General features: G+C 42.2%; 1 protein-coding gene across 1 annotated transcript in view; it reads right to left on the bottom strand.

Moving 5' to 3' along the window:
- Positions 1 to 21393, bottom strand: part of LOC139382262 (otogelin-like) — a 49199-nt gene that overhangs the window by 11778 nt on the left and 16028 nt on the right. The window contains exons 25-31 of the mRNA XM_071126131.1: positions 20426 to 20557; positions 20101 to 20247; positions 19833 to 19952; positions 12603 to 12719; positions 759 to 915; positions 390 to 416; positions 92 to 271 (exon numbers count right to left, since the gene is read on the bottom strand). Of these exons, the coding sequence (XP_070982232.1) occupies positions 92 to 271; positions 390 to 416; positions 759 to 915; positions 12603 to 12719; positions 19833 to 19952; positions 20101 to 20247; positions 20426 to 20557 (880 nt within the window). The remainder of the gene's footprint in view (positions 1 to 91; positions 272 to 389; positions 417 to 758; positions 916 to 12602; positions 12720 to 19832; positions 19953 to 20100; positions 20248 to 20425; positions 20558 to 21393) is intronic.

Below are 21393 nucleotides of genomic sequence, written 5' to 3'. Positions count from 1 at the left end.
TTGTGAGTGTTTGTGTGTGTGTGTGTGTGTGTGTGTGTGTGTGTGTGTGTGTGTGTGTGAGAGAGAGAGAGAGAGAGAGAGAGAGACTCACGTGATGTGCGGTCCTTCTGTAGTCCTGCTGTGATCATGAAGTTAAAGAGTAGTCCAGGGGGAGGCAGCCCACCTACGAACTCCCTAACTAGAGGAAAGACTGACCCACTGGTTCTGTTCACACCGAAGACTGTAGCATTAAACACAGCACTGGCCACTGAGAATGGACCTTCACCTAACTCTACAGAGACACAGAGTGAATATATTAGGATATTTAGTGCGTATACCTGTGTGTTTGTATTTTTGTGTGAGCTGAAAAGTGTCCTTTATGATACATTTTTGGTTAGGTTCAAACATACCTTGGTTGTAGTATTCACAGTCATAGGCTGGAAGAGAAGAACGGAACAAACATTTAGAGACATACAAATCCATGTATGTTAGGATACTTAAGTAGCAAAGTAACCCTTAATGTTTAGATGAGGCTGGGAGAGAGATCGTGGTATTGTGTAAGAGTGTATGTGTGAATATCTGGGGTCATTTGATGACAGATAGAAATAATGGTGGATGAGATATGGAGCAGTGGTGGGACTTTATAGTTCTGGGTAGTGGTGTGTGTGTTGGTGTGTGTGTATATAGGAGTATTGAGTGACCCAGCACCTATGCTGACATAGAAAGCAGAAGGAATTGGGTCTGAGGAACAGATCCACACTGTGTGTGTGTGTACTCACGACAGACAGAGGGGTTTCTCCATACCACAGTAACACCGTGTTGACAGCAGGTGTGTGCATAGGCAGCGATGGACGTACACAGACACTCACAGTCTCCGCCCCGATTACAGTTACAAGTGTCTGTCAAGCAGTTCATATAGAACCATGAGACATCCACCTGCACACACACACACACACACACACACACACACACACACACACACACACACACACACACACACACACACACACACACACACACACACACACAGGTTACATGTCTACCTGGGGGGGGGGGTTAGTGAGGGTTTAGTGGGGGAAGACAGGGAGCCTGGGTTAGATGTGAGTTAGGGTGTGTGTGTGAATAATGTAGATAGGAATGAGTGACGTGTGTGTGTGTGTGTGTGTGTTCTAGGGGGTGAATAGTTATCATTAATTCAGAGTGGGTCTGAGTGATGGTACATCAGAACAATGAGATGTGGGTTGAACTCTGGAACACAGGGTTCAGATTAGACATTAGAGACAACTGAGCTTTATAATACAATGTGTATGGAGGGGTGTGTGTATGTGCGTGTGTGCGTTCTTTGTCACAACAATAAACAGTCAGTATCTGGATACTATGTGTGAAATTCTTGATAATGTATGTGATATCAACAGAGAAGTATATTTTCTGGGTGATTTAAATATTGACTGGCTATCATTAAGCTGCCCACTCAGGAAAAAAGTTCCAACTGTAACCAGTGCCTGCAACCTGGATAGTTATAAACAGCACAGGAATTAAATCATCAACATGTATTCATCACATTTTTACTAACGCTGCAGATATTTGTTTTGAAGCAGTATCCACATCCATAGGATGTAATGATCACAACATAATAGACATACCTAGGAAAACCAAACTTCCAAAGGCTGGGCCTAATATAGTGTATAAGAGGTCATACAATAAGTTTTGTAGTGATTCATATGTTGATGATGTAAAGAATATTTGCTGCTCTGTGGTGTGTAATGAGGAGCAACCAGACGCTGCACTTGACGCATTTATGGAACTACTTATTCTAGTTACTAATAAGCATGCACCCATGAAGAAAATTAGGGAGGAGAGGGCGGGACTGAGACAGGTAACGGCGGACTGAACGTAGTTATGTAGAGCACCTCAAGATAAAAACGGAATATTCAATATCGGCAAGTTAGACTAAATATTAGCACTACACAATCTGGTGGGTGATAAACTTCAATCTAGATAACAACACAAAAAAAATCTTAAGACTATAGAAATTTATCGACAAATATTACGAAAACAAGCAACACCCAAACATGGCGGAGAGTAATACAGGGGAACCGATTTATCAAAACAAAAACGTGACTCTTCTACAGACACAGACAATTTAATATTTTCACCACCGGGAATGGTAAAGGTCGAAACCGATCTGTTAAAATCAATAAATGACCAACTGGGTATACTTGAACTAGTCAGTAAGGATATAAAGAGTTGAAGGCAAGATGAGTGATGGAAAAAGCTGGGACATTGGAGAAGGAAACAAACAAGCTGTCAAAAGTGACAGTCAATAGGATTGAAACCGAAGTGAATGAACTTAAAAAAGAGAACACTGTTCTGAGAGCAGCACTTCCCCCTCAAGATTCGGAGCCTGCTTGGCAGGGTTGGTCCTGCAAAGCCAAAGTCCCCAAAAGGGAGAACATATTACACAAGTAAATTCTTAAAGCTGCCAAGGAGAACCTTGACGACCTTGTACCTAGCCGATGGGGATTCCGGTGAGGTGCCCCCACCCAGGCATTGGCAGTGCTGGCAACACTAGCTGTAGTAACCCATGGGGAGGGGGTCACACTCAGACATTTAGAGAGGGGGTATATTATTGTGGCCCTGGTGGCACAAAATCAAAAGTCTGACTGCATGGAGATGCTTGGGAATATGGTCAATACAGGGGACCATGTTTTGGGTGTTTCAGGGAAAAGGTGTACATTTGACCTCCATCATCTAGGATGTGACAATGGTCACAATGGTCAAAATCTCTCAATTTCTGCCCATTTTTTCTGCACAGTCTTGCAGGCCTTCTCATACAGCTGCAACTGTATATGCATTCATAAATCAAGACCTTTCTTGAGTTGGGCTCTGAGATGGTGCAACTGTTGAGAATGTGAGCCTATAGTTGTGTGGGGGGAAAGGGTTGAGTGTGTATGAGTGTGTGAGTGTATGTGCATATCCAACAACTGTTGTGAAGGAATAAAAGATGTTAGGGACAATATAGGATGATTCACAATAATTGTTTGCTAATATAATTATTGCTTGCAATAATGTAATTTTGGTAATGGCGAGACTGGCGAGAGGTAAAATCCATAAATTGCCTACATTAGTACATATTTAATAGCTAATTATGGAAATTAAGAAACAGGATTTAAAAAATATATATATATATATTTTGATTGCTATATATAATACAAATCGAGGTGAGGGCGATGGAAATGCATTTGGTGGTTGATCTACTTCTGTTCTGTAAATGGATGGATCCCAGTCTTTTCAGGGCTATGGGATATGGGGGTCGGGGGTGGTCTGCCGGGTATTGGGATGACAACCCAACTCGGGATGAGGAGGGCTTTTAGCGGGTGGAATAGTGGGTACCAATTGGAGGTTTACTTAGTAGCAATGCAAATATCATGGTACAGCTATATAGACACTCAATCATCATGTTACTTTTTAATGGTATTTTTACAAAAATATATTTTGATAAATAGAATTGAAAGTTTGTCTCATTATGGTGAGTGGTGAAATAAGTATAGACAGTTACAACTGTAATGGCTTAGCAGATAATAAGAAAAGACTATCAGTATTTACCTGGCTAAAAGAGAAGGAATATAATATCTATTTTTTACAGGAAACTCAGTCAACCATTTTAGATGAAGTTTTGTGGAAAAAGGACTGGGGGGGTGAAATATACTTCTCCCATGGGCAAAGAAATTCAAAAGGGGTGATGGTTTTAATTAACAGTCATTTTGATCCAAATGTGCAAATTGCCCAAACAGATCATCAAGGTAGATGGATTATTTAAAATATGTTACTGGACAATAAACAGACATGGCTTATTAACCTATACGGTCCAAAAATTGATGATCCAAGCTTCTTTGAAAAAATATATACGAATTTATCAACTCTATAAGCAACACTAGACTCTATTATTATGGTGGGAGATTTTAATATGGTCTTAAATACCTCTATGGACCGGAAAGGAAATCACACTACAAACTATCACCCTCAGGCACTTAAGAAAATCATGAATGTCATGGATATATTGGAATTAGTGGACATATGGAGACTTAAATACCCTGACCTAGTGAGATATACATGGCGGAGGCTTAGTCAAGCTAGTCGTCTTGACTACTTTCTTATGCCATTCTCTCTGGCACCAAAAGTTTAAAAAGTGTTGATAGGGGACAGAATGTGGTCGGATCATCACATAATTGACATATACAGTTGAAGTCAGAAGTTTACATACACTTAGGTTGGAGTCATTACAACTCGTTTTTCAACCACTCCACAAATTTCTTGCTAACAAACTATAGTTTTGGCAAGTCATCTAGGACATCAACTTTGTGCATGACACAAGTAATTTTTCCAACAATTGTTTACAGACAGATTATTTCACTGTATCACAATTCCAGTGGATCAGAAGTTTACATACACTAAGTTGACTGTGCCTTTAAACAGCTTTGAAAATTCCAGAAAATTATGTCATGCCTTTAGAAGTTTCTGATAGGCTAATTGACATAATTTGAGTCAATTTGAGGTGTACCTGTGTATGTATTTCAAGGCCTACCTTCAAACTCAGTGCCTCTTTGCTTGACATCATGGGAAAACCAAAAGAAATCAGCCAAGACCTCAGAAAACAATTGTAGACCTCCACAAGTCTGGTTCATCCTTGGGAGCAATTTCCAAACGCTTGAAGGTACCACAATCGTCTGTACAAACAATAGTATGCAAGTATAAACACCATGGGACCACGCAGCCGTGGTACAGCTCAGGAAGAAGACGCCTTCTGTATCCTAGAGATTAACGTACTTTGGTGCAAAAAGTGCAAATCAATCCCAGAACAACAGCAAAGGACCTTGTGAAGATGCTGGAGGAAACAGTATCAAAAGTATATATATCCACAGTAAAACGAGTCCTATATCGACATAACCTGAAAGGCCACTCAGCAAAGAAGAAGCCACTGCTCCAAAACCGCAATAAAAAAGCCAGACTATGGTTTGAAACTGCACATGGGGACAAAGATCGTACTTTTTGGAGAAATGTCCTCTGGTCTGATGAAACAAAAATAGAACTGTTCGGCCATAATGACCATCGTTATGTTTGGAGGAAAAAGGGGTAGGCTTGCAAGCCGAAGAACACCATCACAACTGTGAAGCACGGGGATGGAAGCATCATGTTGTGGGGGTGCTTTGCTGCAGGATGGACTGGTGCACTTCACAAAATAGATGGCATCATGAGGTAGGAAAATTATGTGGATATATTGAAGCATCATCTCAAGACGTCAGTCAGGAAGTTAAAGCTTGGTCGCAAATAGATCTTCCAAATGGACAATGACCCCAAGCATACTTCCAAAGTTGTGGCAAAATGGCTTAAGGACAACAAAGTCAAGGTATTGGAGTGGCCATCACAAAGCCCTGACCTTAATCATATAGAAAATGTATGGGCAGAACTGAAAAAGCGTGTGTGAGCAAGGAAGCCAACAAACCTTACTCAGTTACACCAGCTCTGTCAGGAGGATTGGGTCAAAATTCACCCAACTTATTGACCCAACATTTGACCCAAGTTAAACAATTTAAAGGCAATGCTACCAAATACTAATTGAGTGTGTGTAAACTTCTGACCCACTGGGAATGTGATGAAAGAAATAAAAGCTGAAATAAATCATTCTCTCTACTATTATTCTGACATTTCACATTCTTAAAATAAAGTGGTGTTCCTAACTGACCTAAGACAGGGAATGTTTACTATGATTAAATGTCAGGAATTGTGAAAAACTGAGTTTAAATATATTTGGCTAAGGTATATGTAAACTTCAGACTTCAACTGTATATTACTCTTACAGAATTTACACGTGGGCGAGGATACTGGAAATTTAAGCAAAGCCTACTAGATGATAAATTGATTAGAACTAGGACAGTAGAATTTATAACTGACTTTTTCAGACATAACCTAGGTACAGCAGATCCCCTTATTGTATGGGACACTTTTAAAATGTGCCTTCAGAGGCCATGCAATTCAGTATTCATCTATAAAACAAAATAATGTAGATCAAAAGAGTCCATATTAACAAAGGAAATTGAAGGACTAACAGTACAGTTAGACAGCAATAAAAACTGTACCACAGAATAAGTTAGAGGAAAAATGCAATATAGAAATGCTACCAAAAAAATGTATTGAAACTTATTACAAACGATGGAGTCACGCATGATTCACTGAATGATATTTTGAAAGAGGAAGTAAAGTACTTTGAGAATATGTTTTCGTTTCAGTCTCCTCCATCTCCACTAACTGAAACTAATTGTATGGATTTTTTTCCTAATAATAATGTAAAATTAACATCTGTACAGAGAGACTCACGTGAAGGCCAAATTACAGAGGAGGAACTTCTTGATGCAATTAAAACCTTTAAGGCTGGGAAAACTCCAGGGCTGGATGGTATACCAGTGGTATACAAACTTTTTTTGATATACTCAGAGGACCATTATTAGCATGTTTTAACCACTCCTATATAAATGGTAGATTATCAGACATGCAACAAGAAGGTCTGATATCATTATTACTGAAACAGGACCCACGTGGTATATACAGTGGGGGGAAAATAAATTGCAAATAAATTAATTAAAAATCCTACAATGTAATTTTCTGGATTTTTTTCTCTCATTTTGTCTGTCATAGTTGAAGTGTACCTATGATGAAAATTACAGGCCTCGCTCATCTTTTTAAGTGGGAGAACTTGCACAATTGGTGGCTGACTAAATACTTTTTTGCCCCACTGTATAAAGATCCAGTCTATTTAAAAAAAAAATGATACCTCTTACACTTCAGTGTTGTGATGCAAAATGCTTGGCGCATAGAATTTAAAAAGTATTGTCAGATATGTTTCATCCTAATCAGACAGGTTTTTTACATGGACAATACATTGGAGATAATATAATATATATAAGACAAGTACTGGAAACAATAGAAATCTATGAAATATCGGTGACACCAGGCCTGGTTTTCAAAGCTGATTTTGAAAAGGCTTCTGATAAAGTACGACTGGAGTTTATATATAAATGCCTAGAATATTTCAATTTTGGGGAATCTCTTATAAAATGGATTAAAGTTTTGTATAGTAACCCTAGGTGTAAAATAGTAAATAATTGCTACATCTCAGAAAGTGTTAAACTATCTAGAGGAGTAAAACAATGTTGTCTACTATCGGCATATCTATTTATTATTGACATTGAAATGTTAGCTATTAAAATTAGATCAAACAATAATATTAAGGGATTAGAAATCCGTGGCTTAAAAACTAAGGTGTCATTGTTCGCTGATGATTCATGTTTTCTTTTAAAACCACAATTAGAGTCTCTCCACGGCCTCAGAGGATCTAGATACATTTGCTATCCTCTCTGGATTAAAATCAAATTATATTATGTATTGGATCACTAAAAAAATGCATATTTTACAATACTGTGTAGTTTACCAATTAAATGGTCTGACGGAGATGTGGACATACTCGGTACACAAATCCCAAAATAAATAAATGATCTCATTCCAATACATTTTTTATAGAAAGTTAGCAAAAATAGATCTTGCTTGAGTTTACCTATTTGCTTATGATTTTGCCTACACCTAGTGACCTGCTTTTTAAATTATATGAACAAAAAAATATTCAATTTTATTTGGAATGGCAAGTCAGACAAAATTAAAAGGGCCTATTTATATAACGAATATGAATTCGGAGGGCAGAAATTATTAAAAACATTAAAGCATTAGACCTCTCAGTAAAGGGATCAGTCATGCAAAAGTTATATTTAAATCCAAACTGGTTCTCTAGTAAATTGGTAGGAATGTCTCATCCTATGTTCAAGAATGGCCCTTTTCCCTTTATTCAGATTACAGCTGCTCACTTTCGGTTGTTTGAAAATGAAATAATCTCCAAAATATAGTTATTTTTTAAACAAGCCTTAGAAAGTTGGTTGCAATTTCAGTTTAATCCACCTGAAAAGACAGAACAAATAATACAACAAATATTGTGGTTAAACTCAAATATACTAATTGATAAAAAAAAACATATTTTTCGAATAAATGTTTTAAAAAGGTATAATTTTAGTGAATGAATGAATCCTATATAAATAGGACTGGTGGAGTTATGTCACACATGCAGCTAACACAGACATATGGAAATGTCTGCTCTACCCAAAATTACAACCAATTAATTACAGCATTACCACAAAAATTGAAGAGGCAAGTAGAAGTGGGAAAAAGTAAGGAACTTGTATGTCGGCCCTGTATTAAAGAACATAAATGGTGAAAGAAAAGTGTGATAAATAAAAACATATACCAATTTCATTTAAGGACCAAAAAACTGACAGCTGTGCCATATAAATTGCAAAATAGTTGGGGAGAGATTTTCGATGTACCTATTCCTTGGCACATGGTTTATGAATTGATACGCAAAACTTCTAATTTTTCAATTTAAATTACTATACAAAATTCTTGCAACCAATAGAATGTTATATATTTGGGGGATACAATCTTTTCCAGCTCTGCAGATTTTTCTGTGAGGAGGCAGTGTCATTAGATAATTTATTTTGATATTGTCCATATGGAGTTCGTTTTTGGTCACAGGTCCAGGAATGTCTGAAGAATTGCAACATTTGCCTAGAACTAACGCTGCAGATAGCAATACTGGGTGATTTGAAAAGCCATAGTCAATCAATCAATAATATAATTATTATTTTAGCAAAAAAATATATTTTTAATTTACAATCTGTAGAAGCTATGATAATAGAAAGGTTCAGTACTTTTGTCAAGCATCACAGCACAGTTGAAAATATATGGCAAATAGAAATCCAAAATGGAGGATGTTGAGAGATCGATGGGAGGGGTTGAATGGAGCTGAAGTGTGGGACTAATAACAAGATAACCAATACGGGGTCTGTAAAATGTATACAGGTTCAGAAATGTTGTGAAATAGCACAGTTACAAATAGAAATCAAACTGGATGGACATCAGAAATAGTGGGTGGAATAAAAACAAACAAAATATTACTATTGTAAAATAGATTGTGTATGTAAAATGTGTATAAGATGCATAAACTGAAGGTAGAAGCCTAAGTGTTATTGTTTATTAGTTTACTCCAATTGGAGGAAGGATGGTAGGGTTTGCGGGAAATAATAAAGGTATATTCTACAAAAAAAAATGGTGTATGTCTATATAGGTATGTATAGGTTATATAGGTATCTAGGTCTGTATATGTATGCATATGTGTATGTGTATGGATATATATATTGACCCCAAAAATAGGGGGGATTGGAAATTATGCAGACAATCACATTGATAGATTTTTTCTTCCTTCTGCAATATTAAGCTGATCCACCCCTAGAAAAAAATAAAAATAAAAAATAAAATTACTGTAAAAAATCCCCTTGGATTGATGAGGAATTTAAAAATGGTATGGTTGAGAGGGATGAGGCAAAGGGTATGGCAAAAAAGTCTGGCAGCCCTATTGATTGGCAATCGTACTGAAAATTAATAAATCATGTGAGTAAAATAAATGAAAAGTAACTACACTATGAAACAAAAATAAATTATATCAAGAATAATAGTAAAAAGCTTTGGGGCACCTTAAATTACATTTTGGGGAAAAAGACAACTCGGCACCTTCATTTATTGAATCAGATGGCTCATTCATCACAAAGCCCACTGATATTGCAAACTACTTGAATGACTTTTTCATTGGCAAGATAAGCAAACTTAGGGATGACATGCCAGCAACAAACGCTGACACTACACATCCAAGTATATCTGACCAAATTATGAAAGACAAGAATTGTACTTTTGAATTCTGTAAAGTCAGTGGGGAAGATGTGAAAAAAATATTGTTGTCTATCAACAATGACAATCCACCAGTGTCTGACAATCTAGATGGAAAATTACTGAGGATAATAGCAGATGATATTGCCACTCCTATTTGCCACATCTTCAATTTAAGCCTACTAGAGAGCGTGTGCCCTCAGGCCTGCAGGGAAGCTAAAGTCATTCCGCTACCAAAGAATAGCAAAGCCCCCTTTACTGGCTCAAATAGCCGACCAATCAGCCTGTTACCAACCCTTAGTAAACTTCTGGAAAAAATTGTGTTTGACCAGATACAATGCTATTTTACAGTAAACTAATTGACAACAGAAATTCAGCACGCTTATAGAGAAGGACACTCAACAAGCACAGCACTTACACAAATGACTGATGATTGGCTGTGAGAAATTGATGATAAAATGATTGTGGGGGCTGTCTTGTTAGACTTCAGTGCAGCTTTTGACATTATTGATTATAGTCTGCGGCTGGAAAAACGTATGTGTTATGGCTTTACACCCCTGCTATAATGTGGATAAAGAGTTACTTGTCTAACAGAACATAGAGGGTGTTCTTTAATGGGAGCCTATCAAATATAATCCACTTAGAATCAGGAATTCCCCAGGGTAGCTGTTTCGGCACCTTGCTTTTTAAAATATTTACTGACTTTGAGCAAAGCCAGATGACTCTACACTATACACTATACCAGAACAGACTATGGGAGGCACACAGTACTACATAGAGCCATGACTACATGGAACTCTATTCCACATCAAGTAACTGACGCAAGCAGTAAAATTAGATTTAAAAAACAGATAAAAAAAAACACCTTATGGAACAGTGGGGACTGTGAAGGAACACAAACATTGGCACAGACACACACACGCACACACCACACACACACACACACACACACACACACACACACACACACACACACACACACACACACACACACACACACACACACACACACACACACACACACACACACACAATGGATAACATACGCACGGATGTAGCACTGTAGATATGTGGTAGTGGTGCCTGAGGGCACACAGTGTGTTGTGAAATCTGTGAATGTATTGTAATGTTTTAAAATTGTATAAACTGCCTTAATTTTGCTGGACCCCGGGAAGAGCAGCTGCTCTGGCAGCAGCTAATGGGAATCCTTAATAAATAAAAATACAAATAGAAATAACCCCACCGCCACCATGGGGCACTCTGTTCAGAACGTTGACATCAACAGACTGCTCACACACACAACGCCATTCACACGGTCTGCGTTTGTGAGGCCGGTTGGACGTGCTGCCAAATTCTCTGAAACAACGTTGGAGGCAGCTTATGAAAGAGAAATGAACATTCAATTATCTGCAAACAGCTTTAGTGGACATTCCTGCAGTCAGCATGCCAATTGCACACTCCCTAAAAACTTTAGACATCTGTGGCATTGTGTTGTGTGACAAAACTACACATTTTAGAGTGGCCTTTAATTGTCCCCAGCACAAGGTGCACCTGTTTAATGATCATGCTGTTTAATCAGCTTCTTGATTTGCCGCACCTGTCAGGTGGATGGATTATCTTGAAATGCTCACTAACAGGGATGTAAACAAATTTGTGCACAACATTAGAGAGAAATAAGCTTTTTGAGCATATGGAACATTTCTGGGATCTTTTATTTCAGCTCATGAAACATGGGACCAACACTTTACATGTTGTGTTTATATTTTTATTCAGTGTACATTTACACACTATGAGGTTGGAATAATACTGTGAAATTTAGAAAATTGTGATAATGCCTTTTTAGTGTAAGAGCCAATAACAGCTAGTTTTCAGTTTTCCCCTCCCCACTCAGATCACTACCAGAGAAAATACTTGCATGAGAAATTGCTCTTGCTAACAAGCTAATTTTTTTTTTTTTGACCATTTTAATTGAAAACCCAGAAATTGTTACCCAGAAATACTTTTATATTGAGATAAAAACAGCTGCATTGGGCCTTTAAGAGATCCTGGGGAGAACATTGCTTAAGCAAGACAACCTTCGTGTTGGGTCATTCTGAAGTCAGTCAAACCTACACCACCATCTGTTGGCCACTGTTGGCCTCAACAACCCACCACCGGGGGCCTCCCGAGTGGCACAGCGATCTAAGGCACTGCAACACTTGAGCCGTCACTACGGCCCAGGGTTTGATCCCAGGCTGAGACACAGCCGGCCGTGACCGGGAGACCTATGAGGCGGCGCACAATTGGCCCAGCGTCGTCCGGGTTAGGGGAGGGTTTGGCCGACCGGGATGTCCTTTCATGTCCCATCATGCTCTAGCTACTCCTTGTGGGGGGCCGGACGCCTGCAAGCTGACTCCGGTCGGCAGTTGTACAGTGTTTCCTCTTACAAATTGGTACGACTGGCTTACGGGTTAAGCGAGCAGTGTGTCAAGAAGCAGTGCTGCTTGTCAGGGTCGTTTTTCAGATGACACATGACTCTCGACCTTCGCCTCTCCTGAATCCGTACAGGAGTTGCAGCGAAGGGACAAGACTGTAAGTACCAACTGAATATCACGAAATTGGGGAGAAAAAAGCTTTAAAAGTACAAAAAGAAAAAGAAAAACAACCCACCACCTAAAGCTGCACACCTTAACCCCCTTGTATGTGTCTCTGGTCGTGGTGTACATCTCAGAGTAGAGCTTATTTACTGAGATCAGATAAGAATCGTTCCCATATCCCCCTTTCCTGTGTGTGTGTGTGTGTGTGTGTGTGTGTACACTCACCACATTGTGACAGGGAGTAAAGACATCACTGTAGAGTAGAGCACACTCTCTCTTGGCGTACGGCTGTCTACCCAGGTCTCCTTCACACGCTCTCTTCACTACATAGTCACTCTCACACTGACACACACACACAGAGACAAAGTTGGTGGGTGCCTGATGTCTCCAAAATCTTACAGGTAGACCCTAGAGAGGCAGGAGACTGGGCTGAGGGGTTGAAGCGAGGGGGGGGGGGGAATATACACTGCTCAAAAAAATAAAGGGAACACTTAAACAACACAATGTAACTCCAAGTCAATCACACTTCTGTGAAATCAAACTGTCCACTTAGGAAGCAACACTGATTGACAATACATTTCACATGCTGTTGTGCAAATGGAATAGACAACAGGTGGAAATTATAGGCAATTGGCAAGACACCCCCAATAAAGGAGTGGTTCTGCAGGTGGTGACCACAGACCACTTCTCAGTTCCCATGCTTCCTGGCTGATGTTTTGGTCACTTTTGAATGCTGCCGGTGCTTTCACTCTAGTGGTAGCATGAGACGGAGTCTACAACCCACACAAGTGGCTCAGGTAGTGCAGCTCATCCAGGATAACACATCAATGCGAGCTGTGGCAAGAAGGTTTGCTGTGTCTGTCAGCGTAGTGTCCAGAGCATGGAGGCGCTACCAGGAGACAGGCCAGTACATCAGGAGACGTGGAGGAGGCCGTAGGAGGGCAACAACCCAGCAGCAGGACAGCTACCTCCGCCTTTGTGCAAGGAGGAGCAGGAGGAACACTGCCAGAGCCCTGCAAAATGACCTCCAGCAAGCTACACATGTGCATGTGTCTGCTCAAACGGTCAGAAACAGACTCCATGAGGGTGGTATGAGGGCCCAACGTCCACAGGTGGGGGTTGTGCTTACAGCCCAACACCGTGCAGGACGTTTGGCATTTGCCAGAGAACACCAAGATTGGCAAATTCGCCACTGGCGCCCTGTGACCTTCACAGATGAAAGCAGGTTCACACTGAGCACGTGACAGACGTGACAGAGTCTGGATACGCTGTGGAGAACGTTCTGCTGCCTGCAACATCCTCCAGCATGACCGGTTTGGCAGTGGGTCAGTCATGGTGTGGGGTGGCATTTCTTTGGGGGGCCGCACAGCCCTCCATGTGCTCGCCAGAGGTAGCCTGACTGCCATTAGGTACCGAGATGAGATCCTCAGACCCCTTGTGAGACCATATGCTGGTGCGGTTGGCCCTGGGTTCCTCCTAATGCAAGACAGTGCTAGACCTCATGTGGCTGGAGTGTGTCAGCAGTTCCTGCAAGAGGAAGGCATTGATGCTATGGACTGGCCCGCCCGTTCCCCAGACCTGAATCCAATTGAGCACATCTGGGACATCATGTCTCGCTCCATCCACCAACGCCACGTTGCACCACAGACTGTCCAGGAGTTGGCGGGTGCTTTAGTCCAGGTCTGGGAGGAGATCCCTCAGGAGACCAACCGACACCTCATCAGGAGCATGCCCAGGCGTTGTAGGGAGGTCATACAGGCACGTGGAGGCCACACACACTACTGAGCCTCATTTTGACTTGTTTTAAGGACATTACATCAAAGTTGGATCAGCGTGTAGTATGGTTTTCCACTTTAATTTTGAGTGTGACTCCAAATCCAGACCTCCATGGGTTGATAAATTTGATTTCCATTGATCATTTTTGTGTGATTTTGTTGTCAGCACATTCAACTATGTAAAGAAAAAAGTATTTAATAAGAATATTTCGTTCATTCAGATCTAGGATATGTTATTTTAGTGTTCCCTTTATTTTTTTGAGCAGTGTATATATATATTTCCACTTCAAAACTAAAGACAAAGAACAAGGAAATATTCTCAAAGTTCCCCCTTTTAGGCAGCCATTACTCTGGGAATAATATTTTATCTTTAGAGACATGGTAAATTGGCTGTGTTCGCAGGTTGGCGTTTATTGCCGTGACTCATGTACTGGAGGCAGCTCTGCAGAGTGGTCAAAAGCTGGCACAGCCACAGAGTCACAAAACCTTAGCCTAACCTTAACCCTGACATCACCACACTGCTAACCCTAATGCCTAAAGGCCTTTGTAGACTGTATGTCAGATTCAGTGGTTTACGATTATCATGTCACACAGTGCAATGTTACCAAATTCAAAATATTGATATAAACCTGTCCAGATTGCACAATTTGCTTCAGTTCTGTCGTCACATTCTGCTATTTGCTTGTGAGGCTACATCAGCCGACATAGGCTACATCAACTGCAGCAGTGTATTTGATCTGTGCATGTCCCAGCCCCAGCAGAGCATGTCCCAGTCCCAGCAGAACATGTCCCAGCAGAGCATGTCCCGGACCCAGCAGAACATGTCCCAGCAGAGCATGTCCCAGCCCCAGCAGAACATTTCCCAGCAGAGCATGTCCCAGCCCCAGCAGAACATGTTCCAGCAGAGCATGTCCCAGCCCCAGCAGAACATGTCCCAGCAGAGCATGTCCCAGCCACAGCAGAACATGTCCCAGCCACAGCAGAACATGTCCCAGCAGAGCATGTCCCATCCCCAGCAGAACATGTCCCAGCAGAGCATGTCCCAGCCCCAGCAGAACATGTCCCAGCCCCAGCAGAACATGTCCCAGCAGAGCATGTCCCAGCCCCAGCAGAACATGTCCCAGCAGAGCATGTCCCAGCCCCAGCAGCATGTCCCAGCCCCAGCAGAACATGTCCCAGCCCCAGCTGAACATGTCCCAGCAGAGCATGTCCCAGCAGAACATGTCCCAGCAGAGCATGTCCCAGCAGAACATGTCCCAGCAGAGCATGTCCCAGCCCCAGCAGAACATGTCCCAGCCCCAGCAGAACATGTCCCAGCACCAGCAGAACATGTCCCAGACCCAGCTGAACATGTCCCAGCAGAGCATGTCCCAGCAGAGCATGTCCCAGCCCCAGCAGAGCATGTCCCAGCCCCAGCGGAACATGTCCCAGCCCCAGCATAACATGTCCCAGCAGAGCATATCCCAGCAGAGCATGTCCCAGCAGAGCATATCCCAGCAGAGCATGTCCCAGCAGAGCATGTCCCAGCCCCAGCAGAACATGTCCCAGCAGAGCATATCCCAGCAGAGCATGTCCCAGCCCCAGCTGAACATGTCCCAGCAGAGCATGTCCCATCCCCAGCAGAACATGTCCCAGCAGAACATGTCCCAGCAGAGCATGTCCCAGCAGAACATGTCCCAGCAGAGCATGTCCCAGCCCCAGCAGAACATGTCCCAGCAGAACATGTCCCAGCAGAGCATGTCCCAAGAGAACATGTCCCAGAAGCGCATGTCCCAGCAGAACATGTCCCAGCCCCAGCAGAGCATGTCCCAGCCCCAGCAGAACATGTCCCAGCAGGGCATGTCCCAGCAGAGCATATCCCAGCCCCAGCACAACATGTCCCAGCCCCAGCAGAACATGTCCCAGCCCCAGCAGAACATGTCCCAGCAGAGCATGTCCCAGCCCCAGCAGAGCATGTCCCAGCCCCAGCAGAACATGTCCCAGCAGAGCATGTCGCAGCAGAGCATGTCCAAGCCCCAGCAGAACATGTCCCAGCCCCAGCAGAACATGCCCCAGCAGAACATGTCCCAGCCCCAGCAGAACATGTCCCAGCAGAGCATGTCCCAGCCCCAGCAGAGCATGTCCCAGCCCCAGCAGAACATGTTCCAGCAGAGCATGCCCCAGCAAAGCATATCCCAGCCCCAGCAGAACATGTCCCAGCCCCAGCAGAACATGTCCCAGCCCCAGCAGAACATGTCCCAGCAGAGCATGTCCCAGCCCCAGCAGAGCATATCCCAGCCCCAGCAGAACATGTCCCAGACCCAGCAGAACATGTCCCAGCCCCAGCAGAACATGTCCCAGCCCCAGCAGAACTTGTCCCAGCCCCAGCAGAACATGTCCCAGCCCCAGCAGAGCATCTCCCAGCCCCAGCAGAACATGTCCCAGCCCCAGCAGAGCATATCCCAGTCCCAGCAGAACATGTCCCAGCCCCAGCAGAACATGTTCCAGCAGAGCGTGTCCCAGCCCCAGCAGAACATGTCCCAGCAGAGCATATCCCAGCCCCAGCAGAACATGTCCCAGCAGAGCATGTCCCAGCCCCAGCAGAGCATATCCCAGCCCCAGCAGAACATGTCCCAGCCCCAGCAGAACATGTCCCAGCCCCAGCAGAGCATATCCCAGCCCCAGCAGAGCATGTCCCAGCCCCAGCAGAACATGTCCCAGCAGAGCATGTCCCAGCCCCAGCAGAGCATGTCCCAGCAGAGCATGTCCCAGCCCCAGCAGAACATGTCCCAGCCCCAGCAGAGCATATCCCAGCCCCAGCAGAGCATGTCCCAGCCCCAGCAGAACATGTCCCAGCCCCAGCAGAACATGTCCCAGTCCCAGCAGAGCATGTCCCAGCAGAACATGTCTCTCTATGCTTATGTGCCAGTGAAGTATGCATCTTAGAAACAGTTCACATACAAACGTTATAGTGTCTTGTGAAAAGTATTCAGACCCCTTGACGTTTTTCACATGTTGCTACGTTACAGACGTACTGTGAAAATTGATGAAATATATTTTTATCCTCAAATCTACACACAATACCACATGAAAACAAAATGAAAACAAGATGATCAAAGATGATCAATGGGAACAGGATGCACCGGAGCTCAATTTCGTGTCTTATAGCAAAGGGTCTGAATAATTATGTAAATAAGGTATTTCTGTTGTTTTTTTTATATACATTTGCAAAAAATTCTAAAAACCTGTTTTTGCTTTGTCATTATGTGGCATTGTGTGTAGATTGATAAAAAAAACATAATCAATTTTAGAATAAGGCTGTAACATAACAAAATTTGGAAAAAGTCAAGAGGTCTGGATACTTTCCGAAGATACTTTGTTCCTTTGCACCCCATTATTTTTATTTCTACTTTGCACATTCTTCCACTGCAAATCTACCATTCCAGTGTTTTATTTGCTACATTGTATTTACTTTGCCACCATGGCCTTTTTGTTTTGCCTTTACCTCCCTTATCTCACCTCATTTGCTCACATTGTACATAGACTTATTTTTCTACTGTATTATTGACTGTATGTTTGTTTTACTCCATGTGTAACACTGTGTTGTTGTATGTGTCGAACTGCTTTGCTTTATCTTGGCCAGGTCCAGGTCTTGCCTACCAATTGTAAATGAGAACTTGTTCTCAACTTGCCTACCTGGTTAAATAAAGGTGTTCTCAACTTGCCTACCTGGTTAAATAAAGGTGTTCTCAACTAGCCTACCTGGTTAAATAAAGGTGTTCTCAACTAGCCTACCTGGTTAAATAAAGGTGTTCTCAACTAGCCTACCTGGTTAAATAAAGGTGTTCTCAACTTGCCTACCTGGTTAAATAAAGGTGTTCTCAACTAGCCTACCTGGTTAAATAAAGGTGTTCTCAACTAGCCTACCTGGTTAAATAAAGGTGTTCTCAACTTGCCTACCTGGTTAAATAAAGGTGTTCTCAACTAGCCTACCTGGTTAAATAAAGGTGTTCTCAACTAGCTTACCTGGTTAAATAAAGGTGTTCTCAACTTGCCTACCTGGTTAAATACAGGTGTTCTCAACTGTTCTACCTGGTTAAATAAAGGTGTTCTCAACTTGCCTACCTGGTTAAATAAAGGTGTTCTCGACTAGCCTACCTGGTTAAATAAAGGTGTTCTCAACTAGCCTACCTGGTTAAATAAAGGCGTTCTCAACTTGCCTACCTGGTTAAATAAAGGTGTTCTCAACTAGCCTACCTGGTTAAATAAAGGTGTTCTCAACTGTCCTACCTGGTTAAATAAAGGTGTTCTCAACTAGCCTACCTGGTTAAATAAAGGTGTTCTCAACTAGTCTACCTGGTTAAATAAAGGTGTTCTCAACTGTCCTACCTGGTTAAATAAAGGTGTTCTCAACTGTCCTACCTGGTTAAATAAAGGTGTTCTCAACTGTCCTACCTGGTTAAATAAAGGTGTTCTCAACTGTCCTACCTGGTTAAATAAAGGTGTTCTCAACTGTCCTACCTGGTTAAATAAAGGTGTTCTCAACTAGCCTACCTGGTTAAATAAAGGTGTTCTCAACTGTCCTACCTGGTTAAATAAAGGTGTTCTCAACTTGCCTACCTGGTTAAATAAAGGTGTTCTCAACTAGCCTACCTGGTTAAATAAAGGTGTTCTCAACTAGCCTACCTGGTTAAATAAAGGTGTTCTCAACTTGCCTACCTGGTTAAATAAAGGTGTTCTCAACTAGCCTACCTGGTTAAATAAAGGTGTTCTCAACTGTCCTACCTGGTTAAATAAAGGTGTTCTCAACTAGCCTACCTGGTTAAATAAAGGTGTTCTCAACTAGCCTACCTGGTTAAATAAAGGTGTTCTCAACTGTCCTACCTGGTTAAATAAAGGTGTTCTCAACTAGTCTACCTGGTTAAATAAAGGTGTTCTCAACTGTCCTACCTGGTTAAATAAAGGTGTTCTCAACTGTCCTACCTGGTTAAATAAAGGTGTTCTCAACTGTCCTACCTGGTTAAATAAAGGTGTTCTCAACTGTCCTACCTGGTTAAATAAAGGTGTTCTCAACTAGCCTACCTGGTTAAATAAAGGTGTTCTCAACTGTCCTACCTGGTTAAATAAAGGTGTTCTCAACTAGCCTACCTGGTTAAATAAAGGTGTTCTCAACTGTCCTACCTGGTTAAATAAAGGTGTTCTCAACTGTCCTACCTGGTTAAATAAAGGTGAAATAAATTAATAAAAATGTCCAAACAAATCAAATAGGCTTCCCCAAAAATGTTGATGGCTGATTTTGTGCATTTGTCAAAATCCCGTCAGGTAGCATGATTTCAGATGTCATGGAAACTACATTATTAGGGAAATCGTTCTTCTTGCAAAGCATGTAAATGTTTAAATCAAACTATTATATTAATCTGACTATTCACAATAATCTTTGCTGGGATCGGCTCGTAACACCAGGCCGCACTACACGATAAAGGCAAAACAATTCTGACACTGCCAGAACTTTGGCAGACTCTGGTACTTTATCGGCAGACCTAGGCCCTGTCACACTGAACGAGCCAAGACGTTTGTCTGGGACTCCTTGACAATAAACGTCAACCTGCATTTAGTTCAGTATAGTTATCTTTCCATGTGGGAGTGGAGAGCAGATGGCTAAGAGTTTGCAGTTCCACTATGTGTGTGTCTGTGTGTGTACCTGTCCCAGTGCCCAGCTGTCTCCGAAGCCCTGAGCATTGCTGACCTCCATGTGGCTGGATGTGGTCATGTCATTCACTGTCACACTGTCAAAGTTCCCACACAGACCACTCAGGAGACCCTAGACAGGGGGAAGGAAAGGATAGAGAAAGAAAAGGGAGGATTAGGGGTGGGGTGGGGTGGATGTGTGAGTGGTGACCTTTCAAAGTGGTCCAGCTCAGCTCTGTTAAGAGAGAGAGATAGTGTGGTGTGTGTGTGTGTATCCTGACCTTCCAATGTGGTCCAACTCTGATGTGTACGGTCGTCTTGCGGTCCCAGAGAATGGTTAGGTCCTGGTAGGGAAAGTGGATTGCTGTGTAGTAGCCTGCTGACCACAGCTCAAATTCGGACCCCTTACCTACCACACTGGATGGACTCTGTAGAGTAGAGTTTAGTTTATAAGTAGAGTAGACACACACCGGGCCAGACCCGGGTTAGGACACACCGGGATTGTCACATGTAGGGTCTGTACTGCCCACCAAGGAGGGCTCATGGACTTCATTGAGTGTGAAATGTGTGAGTGTGTGTGTGTGTGTGTGTGTGTGTGGTACACACAGGCTGGCCTGAGTTGTCGTTGAAGTAGATCTTGGTGAATCCAACATGGATGACCAGCATCTTCATACAGATGATCCCACTCTGATAACAATCCTTATTCTGGGCCACGATGGACACCTCACCATCTATACTCTGGAGAGAGATAGAAAGAAAGAAAGAAAGAAAGAAAGAAAGAAAGAAAGAGACCGAGAAAGATTAACCATCACCTACACAGAGATGAACCTGGAGAAGAGTCCCCTGAGAGTCCTCTGATCCTGGGGCTCTGTTTACAAACACAAACAGAGCCCCAGGACAGCAGCACAATTAGACCCAACCAAATCATGAGAAAACAAACAGATAATTACTTGACACATTAGAAAGAATTAACAAAAAAACGTAGCAAACTAGAATGCTATTTGGCTCTAAACAGAGAGTAACCCATATTTATGTTTATTTATTTTCCCTTTAGTACTTTAACTATTTGCACAGCGTTATAACACTGTACATAACCATATGACATTTGAAATGTCTCTATTCCTTTGTGAGTGTAATGTTTACTGTCATTTTGTAATTGCTAATTTCACTTTTGTTTATTATTTATTTCACTTGCTTTGACAATGTAAACATGTTTCCCATGCCAATAGAGCCCTTTGAATTGAAATTGAGAGAGAGAGAGAGAGAGCCGTGCTTATTATAGACACTTCAACTACACTCTCGGGAGAGAGAAAGAGTACTGTGTGCGTGTATGTGTATGTGTGGTCTCTAGTGTGGTGTGCAGGTCTGTCCCTAGGGCAGGTAGAGTGCATTCCTGTTGCTCAGTGTTCCTTTACTGAGAGCCTCTGACATTTACAGGAGCAGCATCACGTTCAGGGTCGCGGTCAGGAGGGAGCAACACACTGAACAATGCAGATAGAAATGTCATGAATAGAGCTGACATATATCTTAGTCTACCTGTCAGTTAGATGCATATCTGTTCTACACTATACATT

The sequence above is a fragment of the Oncorhynchus clarkii genome, chromosome 2, assembly GCF_045791955.1.
Source record: "Oncorhynchus clarkii lewisi isolate Uvic-CL-2024 chromosome 2, UVic_Ocla_1.0, whole genome shotgun sequence".
Taxonomy (NCBI): domain Eukaryota; kingdom Metazoa; phylum Chordata; class Actinopteri; order Salmoniformes; family Salmonidae; genus Oncorhynchus; species Oncorhynchus clarkii.
The sequence above is the reverse complement of the archived record's forward strand: the minus strand, read 5'-3'. Positions and strand labels throughout refer to the sequence as shown.